The sequence below is a fragment of the Panthera pardus genome, unplaced genomic scaffold (assembly GCF_024362965.1).
Source record: "Panthera pardus isolate Hobbes unplaced genomic scaffold, ASM2436296v1 HiC_scaffold_16, whole genome shotgun sequence".
Classification (NCBI taxonomy): Eukaryota; Metazoa; Chordata; class Mammalia; order Carnivora; family Felidae; genus Panthera; species Panthera pardus.
In genome coordinates this window covers 128437084-128463933 of record NW_026526721.1, presented here as the reverse complement: position 1 = coordinate 128463933, position 26850 = coordinate 128437084, and the positions used below count along the sequence as shown (strand labels likewise).

The following is a 26850-nucleotide window of genomic DNA, read 5'->3' as shown; positions in this document are numbered from 1 at the left end:
CTGAGCCACCCAGGCACCCCTGACTAATGTTCTTAATTGCCTTAAAACCATTAAGAACCTTGTCAGGTCATAAGCCACAAACTAATCATGTGACCACTGACTTGGGGACTTCTTAATCTTCGCCAAGGATTTCATAAAGAAAACCAGGAAGAGTTTTAAATTAGGAACAATCTGTTTTTTTGTTTTTTTGTTTTTTTGTTTTTTTTTTTAATGAGGGGAGGGATTTGTTGAGAGCATAACTCCCTCCCTGAATGCCTCAGAAATGAAGAGGTGCCAAGAGGAAGTGCTGCTTTAAGAACCATCTGGCTCACCCAGGTGCGGGGATGGGAAGGCTTGAAGACTGCATCAGAAATGGACCTTGGCTTCTGTAAAGAGCATCCAGCATTCCCTGCCAAGTTGGACACTTTGTCTCTCAAAGAGTCAGCAGAAGCAGGTGGCAAATTTGACAGACTAAGGAGAGGAGATAGCATGGTATCCACTCATTCAGTGAGGTGCACTCAGGATCCCTCAAACTTTAGTGACATCCTTTCCAATGACTTGTAAAAGTGCTAGATCAACATCAACATGACTGAGGAACAGTTCCAGATTAAAAGAGACTAAAGGTATATGACATGGAAATGCACTGCATGATCTTGGATTGAACCCTGGGTCAGAAAAAAAAAAAAAAAATTATAAAGGACATTATTGAGAAATTTGAAATATAAGTGAAATTTGACATATAAGTAATTTATTAGACAGTAATTTTGTCATTAAAATTCCTGATCATAATTGTACTGTGGATATGTAAGAGAATGCCTTCGTTCCTAGTTTTTAAGGATAAAATTTATTTTGTTTTTAAATCATTCAGGGGAAAAAAAATTACACAAGTACACATAGAAATGTGGTAAAAGTTAACTGTTGGTAAATCTGTGGGAAAAGTACAGAAGTTCATTATATTTTTCTTGTAACTTTTTAGTAAGGATTTTTTAATAAAAGAAGGTTGGGGGTAGGGGGGTGGCAGACTGACACAATCCAACAACTGGTGTTCCAAAGGAATAACCATGGGAGAAGGTGAGTTTCCCTGCCTCCCTGAATTAGGAGCTACCAGAATTAAATTAGTTTTAGTCTCTTTGCCCTTTAACTTGCCTGATTTTCATTTTCAGAGGAAGTGTGGTATAGTGGTTAGATACAGTCAGCCCTGATGTATTCAGTAAGACACTGCAGTGCCCTCATTGTTTAACCTTGCTGAGCCTCAGTTTCTTAATCTGTAAAATTGGGGTTCTGTAACTTCCCGCTCAGCCTTGCTATTAGGATTGGAGGTGATGTTTGCAAAGCACCTGGCCAAGTGTCTGGCATGTAATAGGTACTCCCTCAAAATTAAATCAATCTTTGTTTCCACAGGCAGACCATGGCTTGCTGGCTCCATAGTCTTTTATTTTTGTTGGGAACAGAAAACAGCAGTCTGTCACCAAGTATGTGGATCTGAGACTCTGTCTCTGTCGCATTTGAAACCCTCTAATTGCCAACCCCAGTGGAAAGCCTATTTTTTTTAACTGCTCTGAACAGTGTTTCCAAGCATGATTGGTTTCCTAGCAGGCATAATCACATCGGACAAAACCACTGTAAGCCTTTTCTAGAATGCTTTTGAAAATCTTTTCTTTTCCAACTGCCATGTAGCATGAAAAGCAGGATCAGGTTATCAGCTCAAAGGTTTGAAAAGGATGAAATTAACTCTGGACTTTAACCTCGAGACAAATGACCTCAAGACATGGGAGGTAAAGTAGTAAGAAAAAATGTCTGGGGCTGTGAGTGAATGGCAGTGACACTGAACTAGAAACCAAAAGACTTGGATAAGAAATGCTGGCTCTGCTGTTTACTAGCTAGTAGCTTTAAAGCAAGACACTCTGAGCCTATTGCTTTTTTGTGAAATGGGATGCTAATGCTTCATATAGTTGCTAGGTTAATCATATGAACCAAGGTATGTAGGAGGCTCTTGGTAAACTATAAAGGGCTTGCTATTCAAAGTGTACTTCAGCATCAATGTCAGAGACAGATATGCAGACTCTAAGACCCTACCCTAGACCTAGAATCAGATTTACATTTTAACAGTATTCCCAGGGCATTTGTATGCCCAGGAGAGTTTGAGAAGCCAGGTAAAATACCACCCTTGCGTTGATTCTTAAGGTGGTTTCTTTAAAGAGACCTGAGGGGAGCAGTTACTGTAAAACTAGACTGTTCCAAATGACCTGAAGATTGCTGAACCACAGAAGCCACTTGATAGTTCAATGTTTTGCCTATTCAAGCTATAAAGTATGCCTTGCAAGGTTCTGGCAAGCCACTATAGTCTCTAGTGAACATTAAAAACACAGCATTCTGACACAGCAGAGAAGGTCCAAGCTCATGGAGGAAATCCTCTGTGCCAACGCCATGATCACTCTGGGTAGACTAATATCAGCCTTGAGTTGATGGATACCTGTTATTCCCAAGTCCTGCTTTTGTTCTGGAGTTCACCATGTCCATCATGAGACCATCCTGGCTTTGCTAGGGAAGGAATGTAAGAACTCAACCCGAGGTCAGCTGCAAGTAGGAACCGGGACTATCTATTCAGGCTTTCTTTGCTGCCAGAGGCTGAAGGTGGTGATGACCTCAGATAACTATCTATGCTCACCCTTATGGTGGATTAAAGGAAAAAGCCCTGGAATTTTGAAAAGATCCAAACTCCACAATTCTTTTCATCTACTTTACTTTGGGCCAAGTCTTGGTTAAGTCAGAGAACCCTCAGGGCAAGACCTGCAGGGCCTTTATCCTGGTTCTCAGCACCTTAACTAGGCCAGGATAACTTCCCTGTTAGTTATCTACAAACCCAGAGCCCAGAACCTGTGGTCCCTTCAAGGGCCTATGAAAATGTTTCAGACCTGTAGATCAGCAGCAAAATTAATGACTCCAAAATACAGAAAGAAAACTGCAAAGTAACCATTAAAATGTGTAATTAGCTGGCTGTGATATATAGTATTATGTCAGCTAGTCAAGTACAATTTGAACCTTACAATTATGTGTAAATTGTATGAAATTGTGAGACGTGGACACATTTTAACATGTAAATGTGGTGTGGGGAGAGCCTCCAAAAGTTAGTGTCTAGGGATTAAGAAAGACTTAAAACAGTCCTGGTCATAGCAGTCAGGTGGCATACCCCCCCATCCCTCCCCTGCTAGAGAGTCTGGAACGGGATGATGAGCTACTGTTTTTCTAAAGCAACTGAGGCAGGCTCAAAGGTAAGAGCCTAAGATAGTGGCAAAGAAATGGCAGCAAAAATCAGGACAGCCAAGATGTTCGAAAAAGTACAGGTTTTTGCTCTGTCTCTAGATAATTTTCCTTGTATAATTTTCCTTGTACAATCTTTTGTCAGGAGAGGATTTTCTGCTGCTTGTTCTACTATCCTTACTTATTAGTATTGATTAATGGCATGCTCTACATCCTGTGGATTTCCATTTATTTTCTTAATCACAGGCTGTAGAGGTCGAATTAGGCTGAGTGTAAAAGAAGAGTAGGAATCAGATTTTCATCAGTATTTCCCATTTCCCTTTCCCCTCAAGAAAATAATTTTTTTTAGGTTTCCGTTAAGTTACTAATCCAGGTAATGTATAGAACTAAGTGGGAAACATACTCCCTTTGCTCTGAGAGGCCCAATTTAATAAACATTCCTGAAGATAGGAATAAAGGGATCCGTATCAGTTAGCGTTTGCTGCTTAAACTTAGTGGCTTAAAACAACCATCATTTATTTAGCTCACAATTCTACACACCACCTATACAGTGTGTATACATGGACTGACTCATGCCTTTGTACTCAGCTGCCAAAGGAGTTGGAGGTCTGGCTAATCTGGGACAGCTCATCTCTGCTCCACATGGTCTCTCATGCTCCAGCAAGCTAAATAAGCTTGTTCACATGGAGGCTGATCAGGTGTCTAGGAGAACAAACATATATAGAAATGTATAGACCCTTTGAAGTCTGAACTCAAAGCTGACATACTGTCACTTCCACCATATTCTGTTGGCCAAAGCAAGTCACAAACCAGCCTGGGTTAAAGAGGTAGGAAAATAAACTTCACCTCTTCAAAGTCATATGCAAGGGACATAAATTCTGTGAAGAGAAGAGCTGCAGCCATTTTTACATCTATCAGAATCACAACAAAAGTAACATGGCCCTGAATGAAATCGGTAAATATAAGAGTTAGAGCCAGGGCAAAAGAAGAGAAGAGGGAGGCTGTCTGGGTGGCTCAGTCGGTTAAGTGGCCGACTTTACCTCCGGTCATTATCTCGTGGTCTGTGAGTTCGAGCCCCGTGTCAGGCTCTGTGCTGGCAGCTCGGAGCCTGGAGCCTGCTTCTGATTCTGTGTCTCCCTCTCTCTCTGCCCTCCCCTGCTTGTGCTTTCTCTCTCTCTCTCTCTCTCCTCTCAAAAATCATAAATAGTAAACATTATAAATAATAAATTTATAATTATAAATAATAAGCATTAAAAATAATAATTAATAAAATAAATAAGAGAAGATGGTCAGAGGATTCACATATTTAGATGTAGTCAGACCAAGGTGGGAAAAATGGGGGCCAAAGCTTGCTCATTGCCCAAGAGTTTGCAAAAAAAAATTTTTTTAACTTTTAAATGTTTATTTTTGAGAAAGAGAGAGAGAGATGGGGGTGGGCAGGGGCAGAGAAAGAGGGAGACACAGAATCCGAAGCAGGCTCCAGGCTCCGAGCTGTCAGTACAGAGCCTGACGCGGGGCTCGAACTCACAGACTGTGAGATCATGACCTGAGCTGAAGTCAAGATGCTTAACCGACTGAGCCACCCAGATGCCCCACAAAATTGATTTTAATAGGGAATGAATAACCTCTTTAGGCAAAGTTGTATGGTGTGGTTTTGCTGGACAGCTGTGCTTCAAGTATATGCAGAGGCATAGCATCAGATAAAAATTAATCTTACAGTAGACACTATAAAGCTGGGAACAACCCTGGCTGATTGAGCATCTTTATCTGTGCCCTGTAACCAAGGACAGAGAGGTTTTGTGTGAATGAAAAAATGTTAGTCACATGGCTAAGAAAGTGGTGAGCAGAGATAGCACTTCCAGACAGAAGCACGAGAACAGTTGACACACTGGGTGGTGTTGGAGAGGGATGCTTCTCACTGCTGTAGTGAGAAGCAGAGGTTGGTTCAGGGTAGCCCTGCTCCTGGCTCTCACACTAACCTGCTCTGTGCCACTGCCCAAGTCACCTTCCCTTTCTGGGCTCTGGTTACCTTCTCTACCAAATAAGAGAGTGGGTTTGGTCATCCCTGTGGTTAGGGTTAGGATTATAGGGCTAAATACCTCAAAACATAATGGCTCATCCCAAAAATTTCTTCCTATACAGAGAGAAAATAATGTTTTCAGACCATTTTAATCCTGGTCTCTGGCTGAGTTTTCCTGGCCATGGGCCTCAATGCCAAACCTAATTTTACGACCCTTCTCTGAGATACAGTAAATAGTTACACAAATAAGAATCAGAAGGAACTCTACAAAGATCGAGAAGCCCCTTTATTTCACTGTGTTTCCCAGAGGCATTTTAAGACACACAGGGCTCCCTGTTGGAGTACAAAGATTCAACACACAGTCCTGTTTATGTTCTCCCCACCCGCACAGCAATCCACATATGTTAATGCAGTCATATTGTTGCTTACCTCCTTGCATAAACTCCTCATATCTGATATGCTTAGAAAGCATGCTTTTCACTTGGCATTTTAGTTCATGGATAAATTGGGTCACCAAGGAAGTCTTCACGCAATACCAAAGAAGGATCCTCTATACCTGGCACCAGTTAGCCAATATATCCTTGTTCCAGTGTTGTGCATTTCCATCATAATTTCATTTCTGTTTCCCTACTGGTTGGAAAGTTAAGATTGTGTTCACTGTCTCTGTCTCCATTCAGCCTTCTTATAAAAGGTGGAGTTCATTGCAGCATTATTTGTAATAGTGAAAAGTAGGACATCGTAAGTGCCCATAGAGGGAGGAATGGTTTAATAAATATGCAAGGGAATACAACCCAGCAGTTAAAAGGGGTAAGATTCCTTGGTGTTAACGTGGAATGTTGTCCAAAAGATATGGATAAATTTAAAAAACTGAACAATGCTATAATATTTTTGGAAAGGTTAACCTAAACTATGTATTTCAAGGTTGGTGTGTAAGTGAGGCAGCGTCTCTCAGGAAGAACACAAAAATAGGTAACCAGTTTTCTCAGGGCAGCAGAGTAGATGGGGATAAGAAGAATAACAAGAATATTTGTTTTTTCTACATTACTTAGATTGTTAACATTAAGAATATAATCAGGGGTGCCTGGGTGACTCAGTTGGTTAAGCAGCCGACTCTTGATTTGGACTCAGGTCATGAGCTCACATTTCATGGGATGGAGCCCCGTATGGGGCTCTGTGCTGACAGCATGGAACCTCTTGAGATTCTCTCCCTCCCTCCCTGTCTGCCCCTCCCCTGTTCATGTGTGTGCTCATTCATTCTCTCTTCCTCCCTCCCTCCCTCTCTCTGTCTCTCCCCCTCTCTCTTTCTCTCTCAAAATAAATGTTAAAAAAAAAAGAATATAATGATATTACAAGTGCAATCTAATCTAAAACAACAACAACAAATGAATAAAAAGCGGTATCAGACCAATAAATAAGGAGAATAAACTGATGGTTACCAGAAGGGAAGGGATTGGGAGTTTGGGCAAAATGGGTGAAGGGAAGAAACAGATACAGGATTCCAGTTATGGAATGAGTAACTCACAGGAATAAAAGGTACAGCATACAAAATATAGCCAATGATATTGTAATAGCGATATAACAGAACAGATGGTAGCTGCATTTGTAGTGAATATAGCATAACATATAAACTTGCCAAATTACTAAATTGTACACCTGAAACTAATGTAACATTATGTGTCAACTATACTCAAAAAAATGATAGGAATATATTTTGTGCAATTAAAATTTTTTAAAAAGGATTTTTATAAAGCAGTAGGTGGTGATGATTTATGTCCACCTCTGGATGTAAGCAAATAAAAAAAAAGTGGGGAAAAAATTGCTTGCCCTTTCTCAGAGTAATAACCCGGGACCCTGTGAGTTGGGTATTATATTTCTGACCCACCCATGTGAAGGAAAATAACAAAAGTTTTGGAAAGTAAAAAGCCATTATATTCCAACCTGAACAAGAATCACCTGAAAACGTCTGCATTTCAGGTTTTAATTACTCTGTCATTTCTTTTGTTCTCACAGTGAATTCTGGAAGTGACAGATTTTTCTCAAATACTGTGCAATTTAAATACAATTAACTCCTTACAATTTAATTACGAGAGTACTATTTCTTCAGAATCTGGGCAATCAGAAAGCTCCTATGATCAGCTTTTCTCTCTATTCTGCTTTTTGAGAATGAGACAAACAAGAGGCTAAAATCAGGGAACTCTTCCAAAAACACCTTTTAGGTTCTGTCATGGGGTCAATCCAGATGACACTTAATTTCTTACACCGTTAGCAATTATAGTATCATATGGTGATAACTAATGTTTGTAACAAAGGCAGTGAGATACTGCAAGTTCCTAATGTGTCTTTGGAAATTTCAAAAAAAGGTACAATTGTATGTGGTATGTAGTGTTGCTTACTGTATTTTTGAAAATTATAATCCATATGCCATATAATTGGTGCCTCTCAGGGACCCAGGAAAATTGGCAATAACATCTCCAAATCAAGAGATATGGGAGGAAAGACCTGTGCAGAGTGTTTTCAGATATCAAATGTGGACTAGCCACATGTGTCTAATGGCTACCATCCTGGACAGCATGATTCTAGAGCATTCTGATAAGGAGTCTTCCTGGCCAGGGTGCTGTTAAGCATAGCATGGTATTCAAGATTGAGAGGCAGGCTCACTTGCCTCCATCAGCCATGTCTTTCTCATCCTCCCATTTTGTCTCCTCAGCTCCCAGACAGCCAGAGAGGCAGCATCTAATCCTTGCTGCACACACCACATCCCTCCCAGCTCTCCTGCACCCTTTGCTGCAGCACCTTCTGGCAGCTCCCTCAGTGCCTACCAGCAGGTTGGAAGCATGCTGAATTCTGCAGGGCTAGCCTTTCATTCTACCCTCCTACCCTCCATGGATGTCCTATTCCCCAGATCTTCCCAGAGTCCTACTGGTGTATGCACAGAACAGACTGTTCAAAGGGCTGACATGGGTTTGGCCTTCTGCATCGACATCATCTTCCTGCCTCTCTCAGGCAAACTGGTTTCTAAGCACTAGTAATACATTCTCCTTCTTCTCCTCAGTCTACCCTCAAATGGCTGCTTTTGCCAGGTGATAGCTGACATTCCTACTTCACCTTCTTTACATGGGGCAGGTGTTGCTGGCTTCAGTTCTGCTCCAGCAGCCTGGAAGGTCACAGCCCACACAGTTCTGGAAGTGCTGAGTCCCAGCTCCAGTGGCTCCTGACAGCAATGCTACCTAGTGACTGGCTAGGTGTTTTCAGTTTATCTCTTTCAGAAAATGGCTTTTGATTTTTTTTTCACATGTTATTTTTCTGAATTACTGCTTTTGGCTATTCAGACTATCTCAAATTAATGCCAAAACCCTGACTTATTCAAGCCAAAAATAATCTACAACCCTCCTTTTCTGCTAGTTTTTGTAAGGATATTTCACTTTGTCTTTTGAGCTCTACCTGGGTTAATTCTGGTTTTGTCTTCTAATTCGCTGATTACTGAATCACTGTTTAAGATTTATTCAATGTATTAAGTTTTTTTTTTCATTTCAATGAATGAATTTATTTCAATTAATGAATTTAACTACCAATATTTTAATTGGTAAATTTTCTTATTCTTGTCTTATTTTTGCATTCTTTGTATTATAAATTCTGTTTTTTAAGTGAAAGATACTAGTTTGTTTATCTTTAGAGTATCATAAACATATTTACCTTAAAATATTTATTAGACTGTTCCCTATAATATATTTCATCTAGAACAGCACTATCTAATAGAACTTTCTACAGTGAAGAAAATTATCTGTATCTCAGCAGTCCCGTATGGTAAGCCATTAGTCACATGAGGCAGTTGAGTGCTTGAATTTTATTTGATTTTGCTTTGTATTTAAATTTAAATAATCCATGTGGCTAGTGGCTACCATAATAGATAACACAGATCTAGAATATCTTCAAAATCAAATTGCTGTTTTTGGTATTAGGTTTCCTCATATGTTTTGGAATTTTGGTTGGCAGGTTCATTGTAAATGGGAGATAGTTCTCTCTGTGTGGTTTCCTCCTTTCCTGTTTAGTGGTTTTCGGTGCTCTCCACCAGTATGCTAGTCTAGAACTATATCTTAAAGAGGTACATTGAAGCTTTTGCTACAGAGACAGATTATGAATGTTGAAAGATACATGGGTGGCGTGGTCAGTTACTGATCAGACCATGACTTTGTTCTTCTTCCTTGGACTTCCCACCTGCTAAAAACTGTAGCCCCAAGCAGCAGCTAACAATGACACACTTTTTTACTCTACTTTCACAAGCAGAAGAGCCTCCCTCCTCCATCCCCTGAGACCCTGACCTCAAGCTATGAGCCTGGTTCCTGTCCCTAGCTCCTTTGAGTATTACTAGACCCTTTGCCCTGCCAGAGCTGGGCTACCATCTCAGGCTGCTGCCTGCCTCCAGACTGGATGTCCTGCTGGCCTGTGGCTTCAGCCCTCCTCAATGCTTTACCTTTCTGTTCCATTTCTGGCCCGTGGATATGTGTATCTTGTTTTGGGGTCTAGCTGTGTCTTTTTAGTTTTCTATTTCTATAACAGGCAATGCTCTTTGAGCCAAGGGACAAAAAGGGGATACACCAAAACCTAAAGCTATCTTAGCCAATGGGATCCCCTCTGATAACTTTTCTAATCCTAAAAGACTTTTTCATTCCTACCTTCCCCAGGAATTTAGTCACACATATGAAAGAACATAGGCTGTCATAAATTTTCTTTTTGAGAGAGAGAGAGAAAGAGAGGAGAGAAAGAAACAGGCTCTACACTCTGTGCAGAGCCCAAGGCAGGGGCCCAGTCTCACAACCATGAGATCATGACCTGAGCCGAAATCAAGAGTCAGACACTTAACCAACTGAGCCACCCAGGAGCCCCTCGTTAAATATTTGTTGAGTGAACATACAAAATATCAAATCTAAAGACAAGTGTTAGTAAAATCTCACAGCTGTCAATAAACCCCTTCTGTTATCTAAATGAAATGATACAGTGTGTTCAAACTCTCTTCCTCTAAGCCACACAGGCCCCCAGAACTAAGGCAAGCACATTATTATCCAAAACCAGACACTTTTCAAGAATGAAAGAGAATGTTCTTAATAGTTACCCCAGAATAGCAAGCTTAATTGCAACTATGCCAAGCACACAAATGAGTGGTTACTTTATCCCATGGCCAACTTGCTAGTGTTTAGTTTCATGAGATCCCCGCATACACCCCAGTGTCATCTTCCTTTTGCTCACTTCTCCTGATATTCCAGGTAAGGGACTACAGCACCTCTTTTTATAGCCTCTTTCTCTGGCCCCATTCTTCCCTTCTTCTCTGAAAAGAGTCAGTCTTTTAAAAAATTTAGTATTAAAACTGGAGAACTAAAATTATTTTTCTGGATCTCTTCCTCTCCTAATACCTCCCCAAAATCACTGAAGTAATCCATCCTATACAGCAATCAGACAAAACCTTACATGCTCAGATTCCTCTTGAACACTCTCCTTAACACCCCTCATGGGTCTTGGTTTCCCTTCAACAAAGCCATCATCACTCTCAGTGGTCTCCTCCAGACTAGCTGTGACCTTGACCAGCCCTTGGCTGACCCAGTTCATTTATACATTTAACAACATGCCAGCCATTCTCCTCCAAGACCACTTGGCTCTAATTCTAGGAGGGGCAGTCATGCTGTGGTGTTAAGTTTATCTGCTGCTGTGTGAAAAACCAGCCTAAAACTTGGCACCTTCAAACAATAACCATATCTCATATCTCAGCAGCAAGGGCTGGAAAGCTGAGCTCAACTGGCACTATCAACTGAAGTACCTACATCTGGCCTCTCCTGCACAGCAGTCTCATGGCAGTGGATTTTCTTAGCTACAAGCTCAAGTTTCCCAACAAGACTGTCCCAAGATAAGGCAAATGCTGCAAAGCTTCAGATGACCTAGGCTTGGAAGTCCCAGGAATCACTTAAATTGCATTCTGTTGGTTAAGCAGGTCACTCAGACAGACTCAGATTTAAGTGGGAAGGAAGTTAGACTCCCCCTCTCAATGGGAGGAATAGCAGAAAATTTGTGGTAATCTTGAATTTACCACACTTGGGTTTTTAATGATCCTGAAAGGGATTCCCACATGTGATCCACGTTATCTTGCCTGTATCAGTCTAGGAACATAAGAGGACAGCTGCACAAGGAACAAAGCAGTAATGAAACCTCTGACCCTGGCCACTAAGCAGTCTTGAACATACGTGCATATCCAGTAATACACTGGTATACCTGTATATGTAGTGAATACACAGGTAGGTCACTAGATCACCACTGCCTTAGTAACCAAAAAAGTTTCTCTTACCAAGAAAGCAGAAGACAGAGCAGATATGAGAAGGATTGCATTTTATTAATGTAGACTCTGTTACCTGCTTCTCTGACCATGTGTTTTTCTTAGATTTTCATCTAATTGATACCCACATTTGAGTATTTACTATTTTTTCAGTCCTAGAATTGAATCCTGTGCTCTTTTTTTGCTTTAAAAGTAGACAGAAAGGCTGGACAAGCAGGAGACTCAGATCCCACCACAGCCCCATTTCACTGGCCCTGGAACTGAGTGTTAGTGGCAAGAAGGTTCTTGGCATTTTTAATAATTCACCTGCTCCAGACAGTTTTATGTAGTGAGGTTTGGGAGATAATGACCAGGTCACTGATAAAGAATATGGATTAAAATTCCCCCAAAACCTTATTTATAAGGTCTTTTTAGAAGTTGATCAAAGCTGAGTGTATTTATGAGTCAGTGACTCCATTAACCCTGTAAAAAACTGTTAGAGTACCATAGAGTATTCAAGTATGTAACACAATATGTCACATGTATTTACTCCCTGAACAAGCTAGTGACAAATGTGATTTTACTGAGTCCTCACCCTCCTGAGTTACATGGAAGTTAATAGAGTTACTTCTAGCCATTTTGCTCTGTTTGCCAAATTATTTTTATTTGCTCCTTTTTTTTAAACTTTATTTATTTTGAGAGAGAGAGAACACAAGCAGGGGAGAGAGGAAGAATCCCAAGCAGACTCTGCACTATCAGCACAGAGCTCGACCTGAGGCTCAAACCCACACACTGTGAGATCATGACCTGACCCTAAATTAAGAGTCAGACACCCAACCGATTGAGCCACCCTGGCGCCCCTTCATTTGCTCCTTTTATGAAATGACTAGTCATCTTTGGGAGAAGCTAAGTGGAAATTTTGATGTAATGTTGATAGCAGACTGTAATGAAATGAATGCTGTGACAGAAGATATGCTAATAAAATTTCATAACAATCTCCCAGTCTAAGATACACTCATTGCCTAAAGAAACAGATGCTGGCTATAGATGATTGTACATTTTCCCCTTGGGCTAAGTAAAACCCAAAGAATTTTAGTTAGGGCTTCTCTCAGATTAGTAAACCAAATAGACTTTAAATCAAAAAGTACAAATCAATAATCTGTTCAACTTTGTTGAACACAGATAATCACTTAGGTTCCACAGCAAGCAAATTCAGGAGAGCTAAATGGAGAATTTTGCTGCTGTGGCATGGAAGTCAGAGAAGTGGTTAATGTTCCAGGCATCATTCCTCACTCACAGGGGAGCCTTAGGCTAGGTTCAGGATGATGGACCTAGAAGCCCTGAAATGGGAACAATTTCAGTTACATTTTAATCAAGCCCCAGGAGAGAAAGGAGAATTATGTGAAATCATTGATAGAAAATAGAGGTTGTTTCTTGCCCTTACAGTCATTTGTATACTTCATAGCTGAACAGCGGGATAAATTAGGAGTTGTGCCCCTCACAATCAAATGTGTATGCATGGTGGTTCATGAAGGTGTGACCTATCTCCCTAAACTGGTTTTTCCCAGTTTTTCCAAAACTGTGCTGTAATAGATTAGCAGCATTCTGATACACTTAATTTAGCAAAACCCTGCTACATATGAAGTGCCAGGAGGTAAGAAAAAAGCTTCTCCCCTACCCAGAGAATATTTCTACCTAGAACCAAGAAATCAGACTATATTTGATGTGGCTTAGTTGTTTATAAAAAGCATCTGATGCCATGCAAATGCCTTGTGTTCTCCAAGGTGAGTTCTTTATGGAAAGAGTGTTTGCTAAAATCTACTGATTGTAAGTCCGTTTGCAGCAGCCCTATTCCCTGTGGTCATGGATATGCCTTTGTATTGGGGAAAATCACATAAAACACATCAGTCTCTGCTTGTGTGATGACACATCCCTGGAGAGGAGGTACTGAATGCTTCACATATAGAAGAGCTACTGGTGCTGAGGTGACAGTAATAATACCTAACACTTCAGGATGCTCAGCACTCTGCTAAATACTTTGCACATATTAACCCATTTGATTTCCACACATACAAAAAAAAATTGCTGAAACATTTACAGACAAAATTCTAGGATTTACATCCTAATTATAGGGAACAGGGTATACGGGGTATGGCTGGAATAAGGTTGGCCAAAAGTGACTGATTCTTGGGACTTGGTGACAAGAGACAGGGTTCATGGCTTTATTGTATGTATTTTCATGTAGGTTTAAGATTTTACAATAATAGAAAGCAAAACAAAAACTGTGAGGTAGATACTGTTATTTTCCTTATGGAGGGGAAACCTTGTGCAAGTTCACACAACTCCAAAAGCTATGCATCTGGTTGCTTTACCCACTGTTCTGAAATTGCACCAAAACTCCTCAGGATGCAGCAGTGAACTAACTAGCTGGGGTACTGAAAGATATTTTAAATTGTGGATGGAAGCACAGCAGTACTCCACATCTGTCAGATACCATCTGAACTGGTAGCTCAAATTCAGCTTCCACATTAGAATGCATTGAATTCCTATGATGCTACCTTGTGAAGCTGGGTTTTTTTTCAGCACTGTGGTAAAAAGCAAGTTCCATGTGAAAAATCAAAATGGAACAAGGACTGAGGGTGCTGGTATGCAATCTGATTCTGAGGTTTGAGAAGTTGCACGATACCAGTAATGCACACACCCCATTAGTAAATAATTCTGGTACTAAAGAATAAAATTAAAATATTTTTCTTTCAATGGGTGTGTATTTCATTTCATACAGCTACTGAGTTGTTAGGACATAAGTACTTTAGCTTTGGGGGCCTAAGTGCCCTGTGAACCAAAGTTTGGGGAAATCTCTACACTACACTGCCAAAGATGTAGAAGCTGAAACATGGGACATCTAAATGTCTGTCCCCTATGCTAGCTCAGCCTCCTCGTAAAAAGCAAGACAGTGTCAGGGTACCTGGCTGGCTCAGCTGGAAGAACATACAACTCTTGATCTTGGGGTCGTGAGTTTAAGCCCCACGTTGGGTGTAAAGATTACTTAAATAAATAAAACTTACAAAAAAAAAAAAAAACAACAACCTGTTTCATTCACTTACCCATTCAACCAGTACCTACTGTTTACCAGGTGTTGTGCTAGCCATTGGGGGGTGGGGGTGGGATGGGGTGGGTGGGGATACATCAGTGAATAAGACGGACAAAAATTCCTGCCCTGGGGCTTATCTGCTGATGAGGAAAACAGACAATAATCAGAATAAACAAATGATAGACATCATTATATTAGATTATGATAAGTGCTAAGAAGGGGACAGAACCAGGGGGATAAGAATGTAGTAGGGCAGGGAGGATGTAAAATTTTAGACAAGGTGACCAGGGAAGGCCTCACTAAGCTAACAGTTTGGTAAAGACCTGGAACAGGTAAGAAAACTATCAGCCACTTAATTACCTCTTACCAAAAAATAAATAAATAAACTGATTCAGAAACAGAGCCCTGACGTTGTGCAAACAAATAGAAAATTAATGAGAACTGGCCTCATCAGATAGAGTAATTCATGGAAAAGGAAAAGAAAAATGGTGTATAACTTTTCTCTGTGGATTACCTCACTCCACTGGATCCCAAACTTAAATAAGGAAACAAAGGTAATAATCATACCGGCTCAGTACTGTACCTCAGTTACAGTGAGAAATGAAGAAGGACCCAGAGATTTTATGCAAATAAGAAGTGATGAATCATGGGTATCTACTCCTAAAGCCAAGACTACACTGTTTGTTAGCTAACTTGACAATAAGTTAAAAAAAAAAAAAAGTGACTTGTTTAAGCCAACAAACTGTTAAAAAAAAAAAAAAAGTTATGCTATCATGAATTGAGATGCTAAATGGCACTAGCTAAAATGCTTAGATGTTTTAAATGGTATCTACACTATACTAATACAGCTGCTCATATAACAACAACAATATTTTGGTTTTGTATGGAGATGTTTTACGAAGATGAGAGTAGAGGGCCATAAGGGGATTTTTTTTTTTTTTTTTTGAACCTTGAGTAACATACAGAAGTCAATACCGAAAATGTTAATAGCAATTAGAACTATCAGTCAAAACAAGCAGTGGGTTGTTTTCCTTCTTGGCACCCTCTAAAAACCTTATAAATGGAAATATCAGAAGAAAAAAAGTTTATCAGTACTGAATTTTTTTAGGGGACAGCTGCAACCTTCATGGACTGTGGAATCTCCCTGAGCCTTGCCCAAGAGAAAATTGCAGATTTGTTGATTATAAGCCCTCTGGATATCCTGTGTTGCTGAGCTTATTGTCTTACTTCTGTGTCCTTAATGAAGCCATCAAACTCACCCGGTAGGTTTCCTGAAGGGATCTGGTGCCATTCCAGCTTCTTTGCTTTCCATCTTGGCCTTGATCAGCCCCAGATTCTTGGCAAGGTATAGACTCAGACTGTCTCTCTACCACCTCCTTCTTCCCCCCCCCCCCCCCAAATTTGGAGTTAATCCCACTATAAATCATCTCTTGTTAAAACCATTTTGCAAAGCAGGATCTGCAGTGGTTCCCAACCCTAACCGTACATCTGAATCCCCTAGGAGCTCAGTAACAACATAAATCTGGATTTAATACATTTGGGACGAAACCCAAATTTGTATGTTTAACAAGTGCCTCAGATGAGTCTGTTAGAAAACACTTAATGGGGATCTTAAAGGGTGAGTAGAAATTTACCAGATTGGCAAAGGGAAGAAGAGAATTATTTTACGCATGGATATAGAACACCATATGTAAGTATGAACAAGGGAGTAGGGGAGGGGGGTGGAGTTCAAGGAAGTGCACATTTTCAAACTGTGCTCCAAAAGAGTGCTCAAATGGGGAGGAAGCTGTTTTATAAATATTAGGGTTCTAATAAGGTTTCTTCTAATAAGAGTTTTGCTGCTAAGCTCCTTTCCAGTTCTGCTTTCAGCCTTACCAGGTGGTGGGTTCCTCCCCTAGTCCTCATTAGGCCCCATGAGGTCTTGGAATGGTCTCAGGCTTTCCTTTGATCCTGTCATAGCTACCTCTTATTTGTTCCTTGTTCTGGCACTGATTGTCATCATAAGAGAGAGAAACAATATGGCTGGAACTTGGAACTCAGCTACTTATAAAATGCATCAGGCAGGAGGAACCCACCCCAAAGTGCTCTACAATTTGCAGTAACTTAGTGTGACTTTTAGCCTGCCCATAACTGGCAAGTTTTTCTCAAGCACCAAGGCCCTCCTTCCTTTGCTCAGACAGATGCCCTAGCCATAGTTCCCTATTGTAGAATTATGAATTTATTGTCAATTTTATCAAACAAAGCTTTGTAAGGAGCTCTGGACTTGAGATAGGTGACACTTGGCTTCCAGTTCTAGTTCATATGTCACTTATTTAACCTCAGCCAAACAACCTAACCAAAAAGTATCTTCTCTACATCTCAGTTTCCTTTTTTATAAGACTGGAATTCTAGTAAGCTTTGCTTTCTGCAGCCAGGAATAACAGATGAGATCTTACATGAATGGAGTTTTGAGAAAAGGGATACAGATATGGTACTATTTCTTAAGAATAATAGGGAATAGAACCTTGAGTAATTCAATCTCCACAGATAAGTTGCTTTTTCTGAGACACTAAGAAGAATCAATTTACCAATAGGCACCTTTCAGAAATGTTAACTGTCATGGATAATGTTTACATCTAGACCACTTGCCATTTATCCAAGGATTTGGCCCCCAGCTTTCTTGAACACTGAATCCACAGATGAAGCCAGTCATGCTTTCTTTCGGATTCCTATTGAAATTACTACTTTCCTCCATGAAAGCGTTTATCACACCCCTCAAAGGCAGAAACCTTCTTCCAATCTGTCCCCAAGCCTAACACAGGACCTGGCACATAGTAAACCCTTAACAAATGTCAGCTGTTAAATGAATGAGTTTGGACACTGTCCAGCATTGGATTGGATGCACTTCAGGCCAAAGATTAGCACAATACACGTTCCTGAAATGGGATGGATTTTAAAGATTCATCTTGCCAACTTCCTGTCCAGGAAGCTGGCCAGAGCCAACTTTCAAGCACCTAATAAATTAGGACCCCTTATTTTTAGTTCCTTCTTGAGAAGGACATTGAGTGGTTTCACTGGCTAACTCATCAAGCATGAGTATCCTTTGTGCAGATGAAGTTCATTTCCTCTTCCACTTAAAAGAAATGGGAGTAGAATACACCCACATCTTGTATATAGTTTTTTTTTTACATAATTGAAGGCTCCTCTTATATCACAGAGTCTGATCTAGTTTAGGTTGGAAGCAGGGCCCATCATCTCAATTAGAGTAGAATTGAAGAACTAAGAAATTGTCAACTTGAATTTTAGAATTACTTCTAACAGCAGCTGGTAACATGGAAATCAGCTTCAGTGCACTAAGGGGAGATGCTGCAGATTGGAACACTGCCATCCTTTTGGCAAACAGACCAGACTAATATGCAGAAGATCTTGGATTTCTTATGTCTGAATATTACTGTTCTACTCTCTGAAGGGTTTAGTCCTCTATGCCTTATTTCATGTGACTTGAATGAATTTAATTTACTAGAAGTCCTTTATTTTGGATAATGAGTATTTTTATTTCTCCTCTTTAGAAAAATACAGGGCATCTTTAGGCAGAAGGAAAGTGATAATATTAAACGTATGGAAGAAAGTTTTACCCTCCAGTAAAAATCTTCCAATCCTAGAGCTATCTTGGCTGTTAGCAACATGGCTCTAAAATTCTTTGAGTTTCTCAGAAGAATGTGGTAATAAAAAGTGAAACCACCTTTTTTGTGTTGTCTTAAGAAAGAAATCCAATTTAGAGTTGAGAAGCCAAAAGAAATTGTAGAACCACAGAAACGCACACCGTTATGTCACAGAGCCATCACTACATGATGACTCATCTAAGGATATTTTCTCTACTTCCTTCAAATATGATTATTTCTGGAAAATTTAATTTAAATACTGGTATAAAGATTATTTCTGGAGATGGGACATTTGCCCCCTGTGATAATTCTCTTATCTGCAGAAGGGTTGAATCTATTAATTCCCATGTAGCAATATTGAGATGTATCTTATTGGCTTGCTTGATTTTTTAAACTTCTATCCCAATTGATAGAAGCTAATTAAAATTAGGTGCACATGAGCTTTTATTAAATGGCTGCTACAAAGATGGTAAAATTCAGGAAGTGATGGTCCAACCCATTCCCTTTAATAATGTTGACAGATTCACAATTGGGATAATTTAAGATTTATGAGATTCTAAGCATCCATATGTCCTTACTATTTCCTGAGGAATTGCTTTTAAAGAAATGAATGTATGTGCCATTTCAGCCTAATGAGAGCAGAACCACCAACTTAATAGTGTAGACCCTTACCTAAAATCAGAGTTCACCAACACTAGTAGTAGGATTGTGGGCAAAAGCATTTGGGGTTTATCTATCAAGTTAATTAAAGGCTGTGTTTTCAGCTACTCCCCATTATATACTTTTGTAACAAATTATGGGAAAATGATGAATTTGGTAAAACTTAGGATGCTAAGATCACAAATTAGCATATAGATTATAAATACTTTTCTCATGTTTGTTTCATAAAACAAGTCTGGAGATTGGAATAAGTTATCCAAAATTTTTGTTGCAAAAACTAAACAGTGTGCCCCGTACCCTGAGAATCCTGGCATTTGGGATCTGGAAGCAGCCTTTGAGAGCAACTCCTCTAGAGGGGAGGGATGAAGAAGTGGTCCCCAAGAGCTCTGGTTCCATACCTGCTTGCCATTGTGTAACCGTGTGATCTTGGTCCCATTAGTTGCCCACAACTGACCCACAGTTGCCTTATTTGTAATGGAGTTGGTGATAACACATATACCCGCCTGGAAAGTTGTAAGCATGAAATGAAATGTCCTGAAAGCATTATATGAACTATAAAGCCCAGTGTCAGTGTTAGTCATTATTATTACTGTTACCTAGAAAACCCTCCCCCTCACTTTGCTCATGAAGAGCACAAGTATGCAATGACTTGCCCAGGAGTTTCTTCCTATCCCCAGGAGACACTGAAAGAACCAGGAGGGAGGCAATAAGTTCAACGCTAGGGCCACCACTGGCTGCTGGACAACTTGATTACACTATTTTGCCTCACCCCCTACAGAGGGATATAGAACTATAGGATAGAAAGGATGCTATTGGATTAGCACACCTGCAGTACAGCTGGGCCCACTAAAGAAGAGAAAACCACATGGTGTGGGATGTACAGTGCACCAAGGCCCCTGAATAAAAACATTTTATAGGCAGCAAAGGGTAATGGGGCTGTCTGTAGAGGCACAACCCCTCTTACTACAGTGAAAGAACAAGACAGAGTGTTCTAAGACTGAGAAGAGCTCTTGTCCAGACTATCTCCAGAATTCTCCCTTGTCTTATTTTTTATTCCTGTTGCTCCTTACATTTCTAATGTCCAAGTGGTGTATTCACTCTTAACACTCTGGTTCAAATATTAACAAAAGTCCCTTTTTTTTTCTTGGCTTTCTCTTAGTCATGTTTAAATTTTCAAAAGAATTTTACTTAATATTAAAAGCAGGCAAAAAAAAAAATCGTAAAGCCATCAAAACAGTGAAGTCAGGATTTAAATCCCAGAGTATCTGCCCCCCAAACCCTTGATTTTTTGGGGCTCATTAAATGTAAGATAACCATCACATTGTTAAGACAAATTATGCACACAGGAGGCAGGGTGCTTAGAACTCTCATGGGGATTTATATTTTCACACACAATGCATGAAAAATTTGATGCACAAAGAAGTCACGTTTCTTCATGTGTTTCCAGAACTCAAAATATCAAGTAGCCAGGCTAACCAATAAGTATCATGTAAGTATTAAATTATCAATACCAATTTGCTAGACTAAAAAAATAAAAAGTAATGATCAAACATTTTCATTGAGCATTTCATTTTCACTTTGTCCAGATCTCTGTCCCACTTCTTGTATAGAGATGGACAGGTTGAAGGAGGCACCTGCCTGAGCCAAGGCCATTGATGTGGCAAGGGCCAGTGGAGGAGGACAGAGGGTTGTTTGAGGCCATTGATGGACAGTGAGGCTAAGGTCCAGCATAGAAAGGTCACAAACAAACATGGGGAGAGTATCAGGATAACTGCCAGAAACTAAGATGGACTGAAAGTGTGTCTGACTCAAAGGTATAGATTCTAAGCAAACAGCTGTCTCATCAGGTGGGAAGAAAAAAGAGGATACAAACCAGTGAGAATGATGGACTCCTGTTATTGTCTGCTATCCTCACTTTCTTGGGGGTCAGAGGGAAGCTTAGCCCTCAGATACCGGATCAAGACAATAGAACAAGGCCCAGTTTGAGCTGAACCTCAGATCCTTTTGGTCTCTAAAGGGGGTCAGAACGATATCAGGCTAGCAGTAGCTTTTTCTTAAATGCATGCAGACACACTAATAATGCTCATTAGGCATATAGCTCATTCGAATTTAATTTAGAGTGTTTAATTTGTGTCCCTGTGTAGTTGCCAGGACAGATGTGTGCATGGCTTAGGCATACTTCTCTCTGCATGAGACAGATGTCAGGATATTGGGCCATGTTGGAAAAATGCCAGTATGTTTGTTAGTGACAATACATTGTCAGCCTCCCTTCCCCCAACTGGTATTTTCATTTTTGTAGTTAAAATGCCAGTCCCAGCTCAGAAAAGAAGGATTTTGAGAGAGGTAGAAGAAGACAGAAGCAGGGTAATTGTGGAGAAGAAAATAGAAAGTAACCAAGAGGTAGAAGAAAGGGAAAGCTTTGGGTCAGTCATTCCCTATAACTAAAATAGTCTAGATCATTTAGGATTCACACACATTACTGGGATTCAACCTGCTTTCGGAGAGAGATTAAAAATGAAGAATCCTGGGGGTGCCTGGGTGAGTTAGTCTGTTATGCCTCCAACTCTTGATTTCAGCTTAGGTCATGATCTCATGGTTGGTGGGATCAAGCCCCATGTTGGGCTCTGCACTGGCAGTGTGGAGCCTGCTTGAGATTCTCTCCCTTCCTCTCTCTGTCTGTCCCTCCTCCGCTCGTGCTTCTATTTCTCTCTCTCTCTCTCTCTCTCTCTCTCTCTCAAAATAAATAAACTTAAAAAAAAATGAAGAATCCTGGCCCCACCCCAGAGCTGCTACTTCTTAAAGACCATGGACCTTTTATAGGCCATGGGCCAACCCTGAGAGCCACTGGCTGTGGCAATCTCTAAGGTTTCTTTCTAGCCTTGAGAACCTTTGCTTGTGAGAAGGAAGGGGAAAAAAAAGAGTTGGAATGAACACCTAAGGCGTGACTGTTACATCCATGTTACTTTATCCTGGGGAAGCTGCCCTTCTGGTAAAGTCTGATAAGATATCAAGATCACAGGAGGCGAGAGAAGGATGTTTGATGTGCGTGTTAATATCTTTCTGTTGTCAGAGTTATTTCACCAACTGTGGCACATCCCTCACTAATGAAAGTTTTTTATCCCCACCTTGTAAGTCTCAAATGTTTTGATCTCTTTGATGTCTTTATCCATCTAACCTGCAAAGATGCTCGAAGCTCCACCCCTCCCCCCTGGACCACCCCACTAGTGAGTCAGAGGTAGGTAGAAAGGAAGTGCCAGCCCCCTGGCTTTAGTCCCTCTTCTCTGTTCCTGGCTACTGAAACCTCTTACCCCATTTATCTTCCTCTTGGAGATATTCTTATGAGTAGGTTTCTATTAATTCTAGGTACAGCAGACAAATCCTCCTACTCTGCCAGAAGAACCAGAGGCTCAAGAAGAATGTCCCCCTCTGTCTATCCCATCACTCCTTAGTAAATCTTGTCAAGACTCCCTAAAACTTACTAAAGCTATACAAAATGTCTAGAAAACAGATCTCCTCAATCACAATACAACTGTCTCCATTTTATGTAGTTTCTTGATGAATTTCCATATTCATATTTTACATAGAGCATTTACAATTTTCATGGGACCTTTTCTGTTATAACCATTTTCCTCATCACTGTAGAGTCTTGATAATGATCTTGGAAAAAACTGCAAAATTCTCCATCTGGAAAATTACAACTTTATCAAATACTTACATAGTGTTCCCATGTACCAGGTACATAAATATTATGACAAATATTAATTCATCCTCATAATATTGATAAATATAAACTCCTTTCACACTTCTAACAACTCTATTATTCTCGTGTAATAGATGAGGAAATTGAGGCTCAGAGACGTTAGATAACCTGCCCACTCACTCACACAGTGAGTGAGCAGTAGAGATAGGCATAAGCTCATCTGTGCTTATGACCACTATGCATTTCTCACATTTTATATGACTACTTTTCTACTGTTTAACATTTAAGCTGCTTGTAGTTATAAATAACTGCAAACAATAATACTGTTGTTTATGGCTTCTTCATAAACAAAGAATGATCTTCTTTTGGATTGTTTAGGTTTCCAGAAGAGCTTCCTACTCCACTCCCTGTTTTGAGTTGACAGAGGACACAGTCCTACATAAATTCCCATTGGGGTAATCTGAACTGTGGAGAGAAAGAATACTTTCTTGCAAGGCTATTAGCTCTTGATTCATGGCCAGTGTAATCTAGGAACAATAAAGGGAAATTATTAAACTTGCAGTTTAGTGAAAGTAAAGGCTTCAGATATTAGATCATGTTCTGCAGCCTGGTGTTACTCAGTGCCTCGTGGGTGACCAGGTAGCCATAAAGCTACTCTCCAAGCAAGAGAAACAAATTGTCTTTGTTTCAGTGAGGGAAACAAAAGTGGGATAACTCTTCAGCAGCAAATGGATTAACCAACCAGTTGGTGAGTTTAGTCTTTCTTCTTAAATATGGCTGTTTTGACCTCCTGTAGACAGAAGTTTACTTAAAGATCAAGCCCGGTTCTCTAGAATTTCTGCATAGATGGAGATGGAGTTGGCAATCTTTTTGGAAGGGGGTGCTGAGGGGACTTGCCTTGAAGCTACATTCGCATAGCGAGTACAGCTGTTTCCTTCTGCAGTACATCTGTTTAGGGGATGGCTTAAAGTGGATGAACTCATGGAAATTATGCCTCACTCCACCCCTAGACCCACCACCAGGTCAGTCAACTTATGTTTAAGGTTTTTGTATGATATAGACTAAAACCACCAGAGGTCTTAGTGGATCATAGGGCATTTCTTTTCTTTTTCTCATTTATGTCTCAGGCCCATAGTTCTTCTTTGCCTAGGATGATACCATAAATAACAAAAACTGAAAATGGTTCCCATTCCCCTAGGCCAATGTACATCTTCAATCTGACACATACACTCTTCTCCTGGACCGTTCCAGTGTTAACAATCATACATCTGCTCCCATTCTCCCCAGTTACAAATATAATTATCATATCCCATTTGCATATTTTATTGATGGTCTCCCTATCACATAGAAGTGACAAATGTGAAAACCAGAAATAAGAAAAGTAGAATGTCAAAATGAGAGGAAAACAGGAATAGTTAATTTTTCACCCTAAGTTTCTGGGAAATTACAATGAGCCCGTGAGCCTGAGTAAAATGTGTCAATGTCACAGAATCCATAGGCTACCTCACAGGCCCATGCCTTTCCTTGCTCGGTATCTCACTATATCAAGCTATTGAAAACCTCAAAAGTGTTCAAAAGATAAAGAATGTGGGAGGGGTTTTTACAGGGGTGGAGGAGGGGGAAGAGGTTGGTCCTGATGACATTTTAAGAACGTTAACACCTAAGTAAATAAGACCTAAAAGAGAGTGACTAATGTCCAGGAGCTATATGCCGCATACCTGATACTGTTGCCTGGCAACCTGTAGCCAGTCCTAGAGCAACGGAATCCCAGGCAAAGAAGGAAATTGGAAATGTGTCCAGAAGAGCACATTTACCACCCCTACCCTTGTTTGCTAACTCTGAAAAGAATTGGGTAAGGGACTCTGTTTTAAAATGTACCCAGGATTTTAATCAGGTCCGGTAAGATACACAGACATGGAAATGACTGTCACGAAGGAAGAAGTTTATACTCACAGATCCCTACAAACAAGGGCACAGCATGCCACACAGGGAAGCACCATGGTCAGTCAGGAGACAGAGCAAGGGGAAACATGGGTGAACGACTTTTTTGTGGTTTTCATGGGAAAGACTAGGCGAGGCAGGGTAAGCAGTTTAGACAAGTTTAGGATTGGCTAGTTTCAATAATTTGAGTGGGGGTGCCTGGGTGGCTCAGTTGGTTAAGTGACTGACTTCGGCTCAGGTCATGATCTTGCAGTTTGTGAGTTAGAGCCCCGCATCGGGCTCTGTGCTGACAGCTCAGAGCCTGGAGCCTGCTTCGGATTCTGTGTCTCCCCCTTTCTCTACCCCTCCCCTGCTCACACTCTGTGTCTCTCTGTCTCTTAATAATAAATAAACGTTAAAAATAATTTTTTTTAAATAATTTGACTGGGCTGTGGCCTGTAGGGGTGGCTCCTAGTTGCTCAGCACCTGACCCTGGGGCATGATTGGGGCAGAGGGATAGTGTCCTATACTGTAAGGACCTGATAAAAGGTAAGTGGGGGTACAGACTCACAATTGCTTGGTCTGAATATCGAAGGCAGACTCACAGGCAAGTTTACTGTATCTAAGAATTAGCTAATCCGAGGAGGGGCAGTCCGTCCTCAGATCTGCAAATGCCACAGAATACAGAAAATAAGAAAATATAGTTAATACAGAGCCAATACACATATACAAGCAAAGGATCTGTTGTCTGTTTTGTAACGTAAGAGGTTTCTGTGTTTTAGGGGTTGGTTTTCCCAGAGCATGTAAGAAACCTTAAAGACCAACATTAGGAAGATCTCCTGTTCCCTGTCCCTTTGATACCCAAGTACACAAAAGCAAGCCTACATTCAGTTCTAATGCCAAGCAGTGTGCCTCCGGAAAAGCCATTCTTTCAAGATTTGCACCTAGTACCTAAAAAGTATTGAAACATTTTATGCAATACCAGCATATAGTCCACAAGACACAGGCTTAAAAGGATAACTCCAACTAGTACAAGACTCGTATTTGATCATTTTGATTGTCTCAACACAGAAAAGTGGAAAATGTGTTTTTTTTTCCCAGCTCACTTGCCAGGTTTAACCAGAGTTCAGGCATTAACTATGTCATTTCCTATCACTCACAGTGAGCATTGCTAAAAAGCATTATCTGGGAATACTATATTATGCCATTGTTGATTAGTTTCATTAACGAGAATAAACATTTGCAGAGCCTATTGTGTTTTTAAAATGGTTTACAAGTACTGCTGGCTCACTTGTTAATAATTACGTTGGGGGACTCTTAACAATACATATTTAGGAGATAAAAGTAATGATTGTGATGGGATTAGGGGGAAAGGCAAGTAATAGCATTTAGCACAGTTATTTTCAGTTGCATAATGTCTGCAAGCCTGCACTGACTAACCACCATTTTCACTGCATTTGGGTCCATATTCCTAACATTCAAAACTCAGCACAAATACACAAACGAAATATGGTGAAACTATATTTTAAGCTTTATATTATCTACTCTTTCTTGTTGCCCTTTGGTGTCTTGATTTGCACATAGCATGGGCACAACTGAGACACAACTGTGAGTATACCTACCCACCTACCATGGGGCAGGAGACCTGGTTCCCTGCCTCTGATGTGATGGATGACCCCAAGAACTTCACTGCGTCTCTGTTCTCAGCTGTAAAACGACTGAGGAAGGGAGGTACAGTGGAAGCAAGGGATTTACATCCAATGAATCGATCATCTTGCCACTTTCATTGAAGCTTAAATGTGTAGTTTCAGGTGTCTCTCTACTTATTATCTTACTAAAACTGACACATTAATGGGACCATAACACCGTGCATGCATGTACACACACACACTTACCAGACTTTACATGTTGAGACATTTTATACCCTTTTGGAATGGAGACATATTCCAAAGCCACTCATTAAAAAAGTAAAATTTCATGAATCTTCTGAATTTTCTAAGCTACATTTAATATTACAGTGTTTTTACTCTAATGTTCAAGTAATATTGACCCTTCAAGTCAGCATTTTCCTATGACATTTGGGTATACCTGGCACACCCCCACACATGTATCATGCCTGCCCTCAAGAGTAAGAAGAGTAATATTAAGCCTCATGCTCCTCTTTGCTCCTTGATGGACCCTGAAATCTAAAGTGAGGTTGAGGATGGACAGTGGACCTCATAATTCCCTGCCCTGTTTTTTTACTGACTCTTGACAAGTTCTGCTAGTAGAGACTGAAGT

General features: G+C 40.3%; 1 protein-coding gene and 1 long non-coding RNA gene across 6 annotated transcripts in view; one reads left to right on the top strand and one right to left on the bottom strand.

The window, feature by feature from the left end:
• Nucleotides 1–16612, bottom strand: part of LOC109259250 (uncharacterized) — a 97067-nt gene extending 80455 nt beyond the window's left edge. Inside the window, exon 1 of the long non-coding RNA XR_002076605.2 lies at nt 16525–16612. This is a non-coding gene — a long non-coding RNA (uncharacterized LOC109259250). The remainder of the gene's footprint in view (nt 1–16524) is intronic.
• TMEM108 (transmembrane protein 108) overlaps nt 1–26850 on the top strand; it is a 364334-nt gene that overhangs the window by 260791 nt on the left and 76693 nt on the right. Inside the window, exon 2 of one of the 5 annotated variants that reach the window (XM_019436647.2) lies at nt 23594–23672. The exons of 3 other annotated variants lie outside the window; for them this stretch is intronic. In XM_019436647.2, the coding sequence (XP_019292192.1) occupies nt 23624–23672 (49 nt within the window). In that variant the 5' untranslated portion in view covers nt 23594–23623. Of the gene's footprint in view, nt 1–15757; nt 15912–23593; nt 23673–26850 lie in introns of all 5 variants that reach the window. One more of the 5 variants, XM_019436697.2, reaches the window with a different exon arrangement.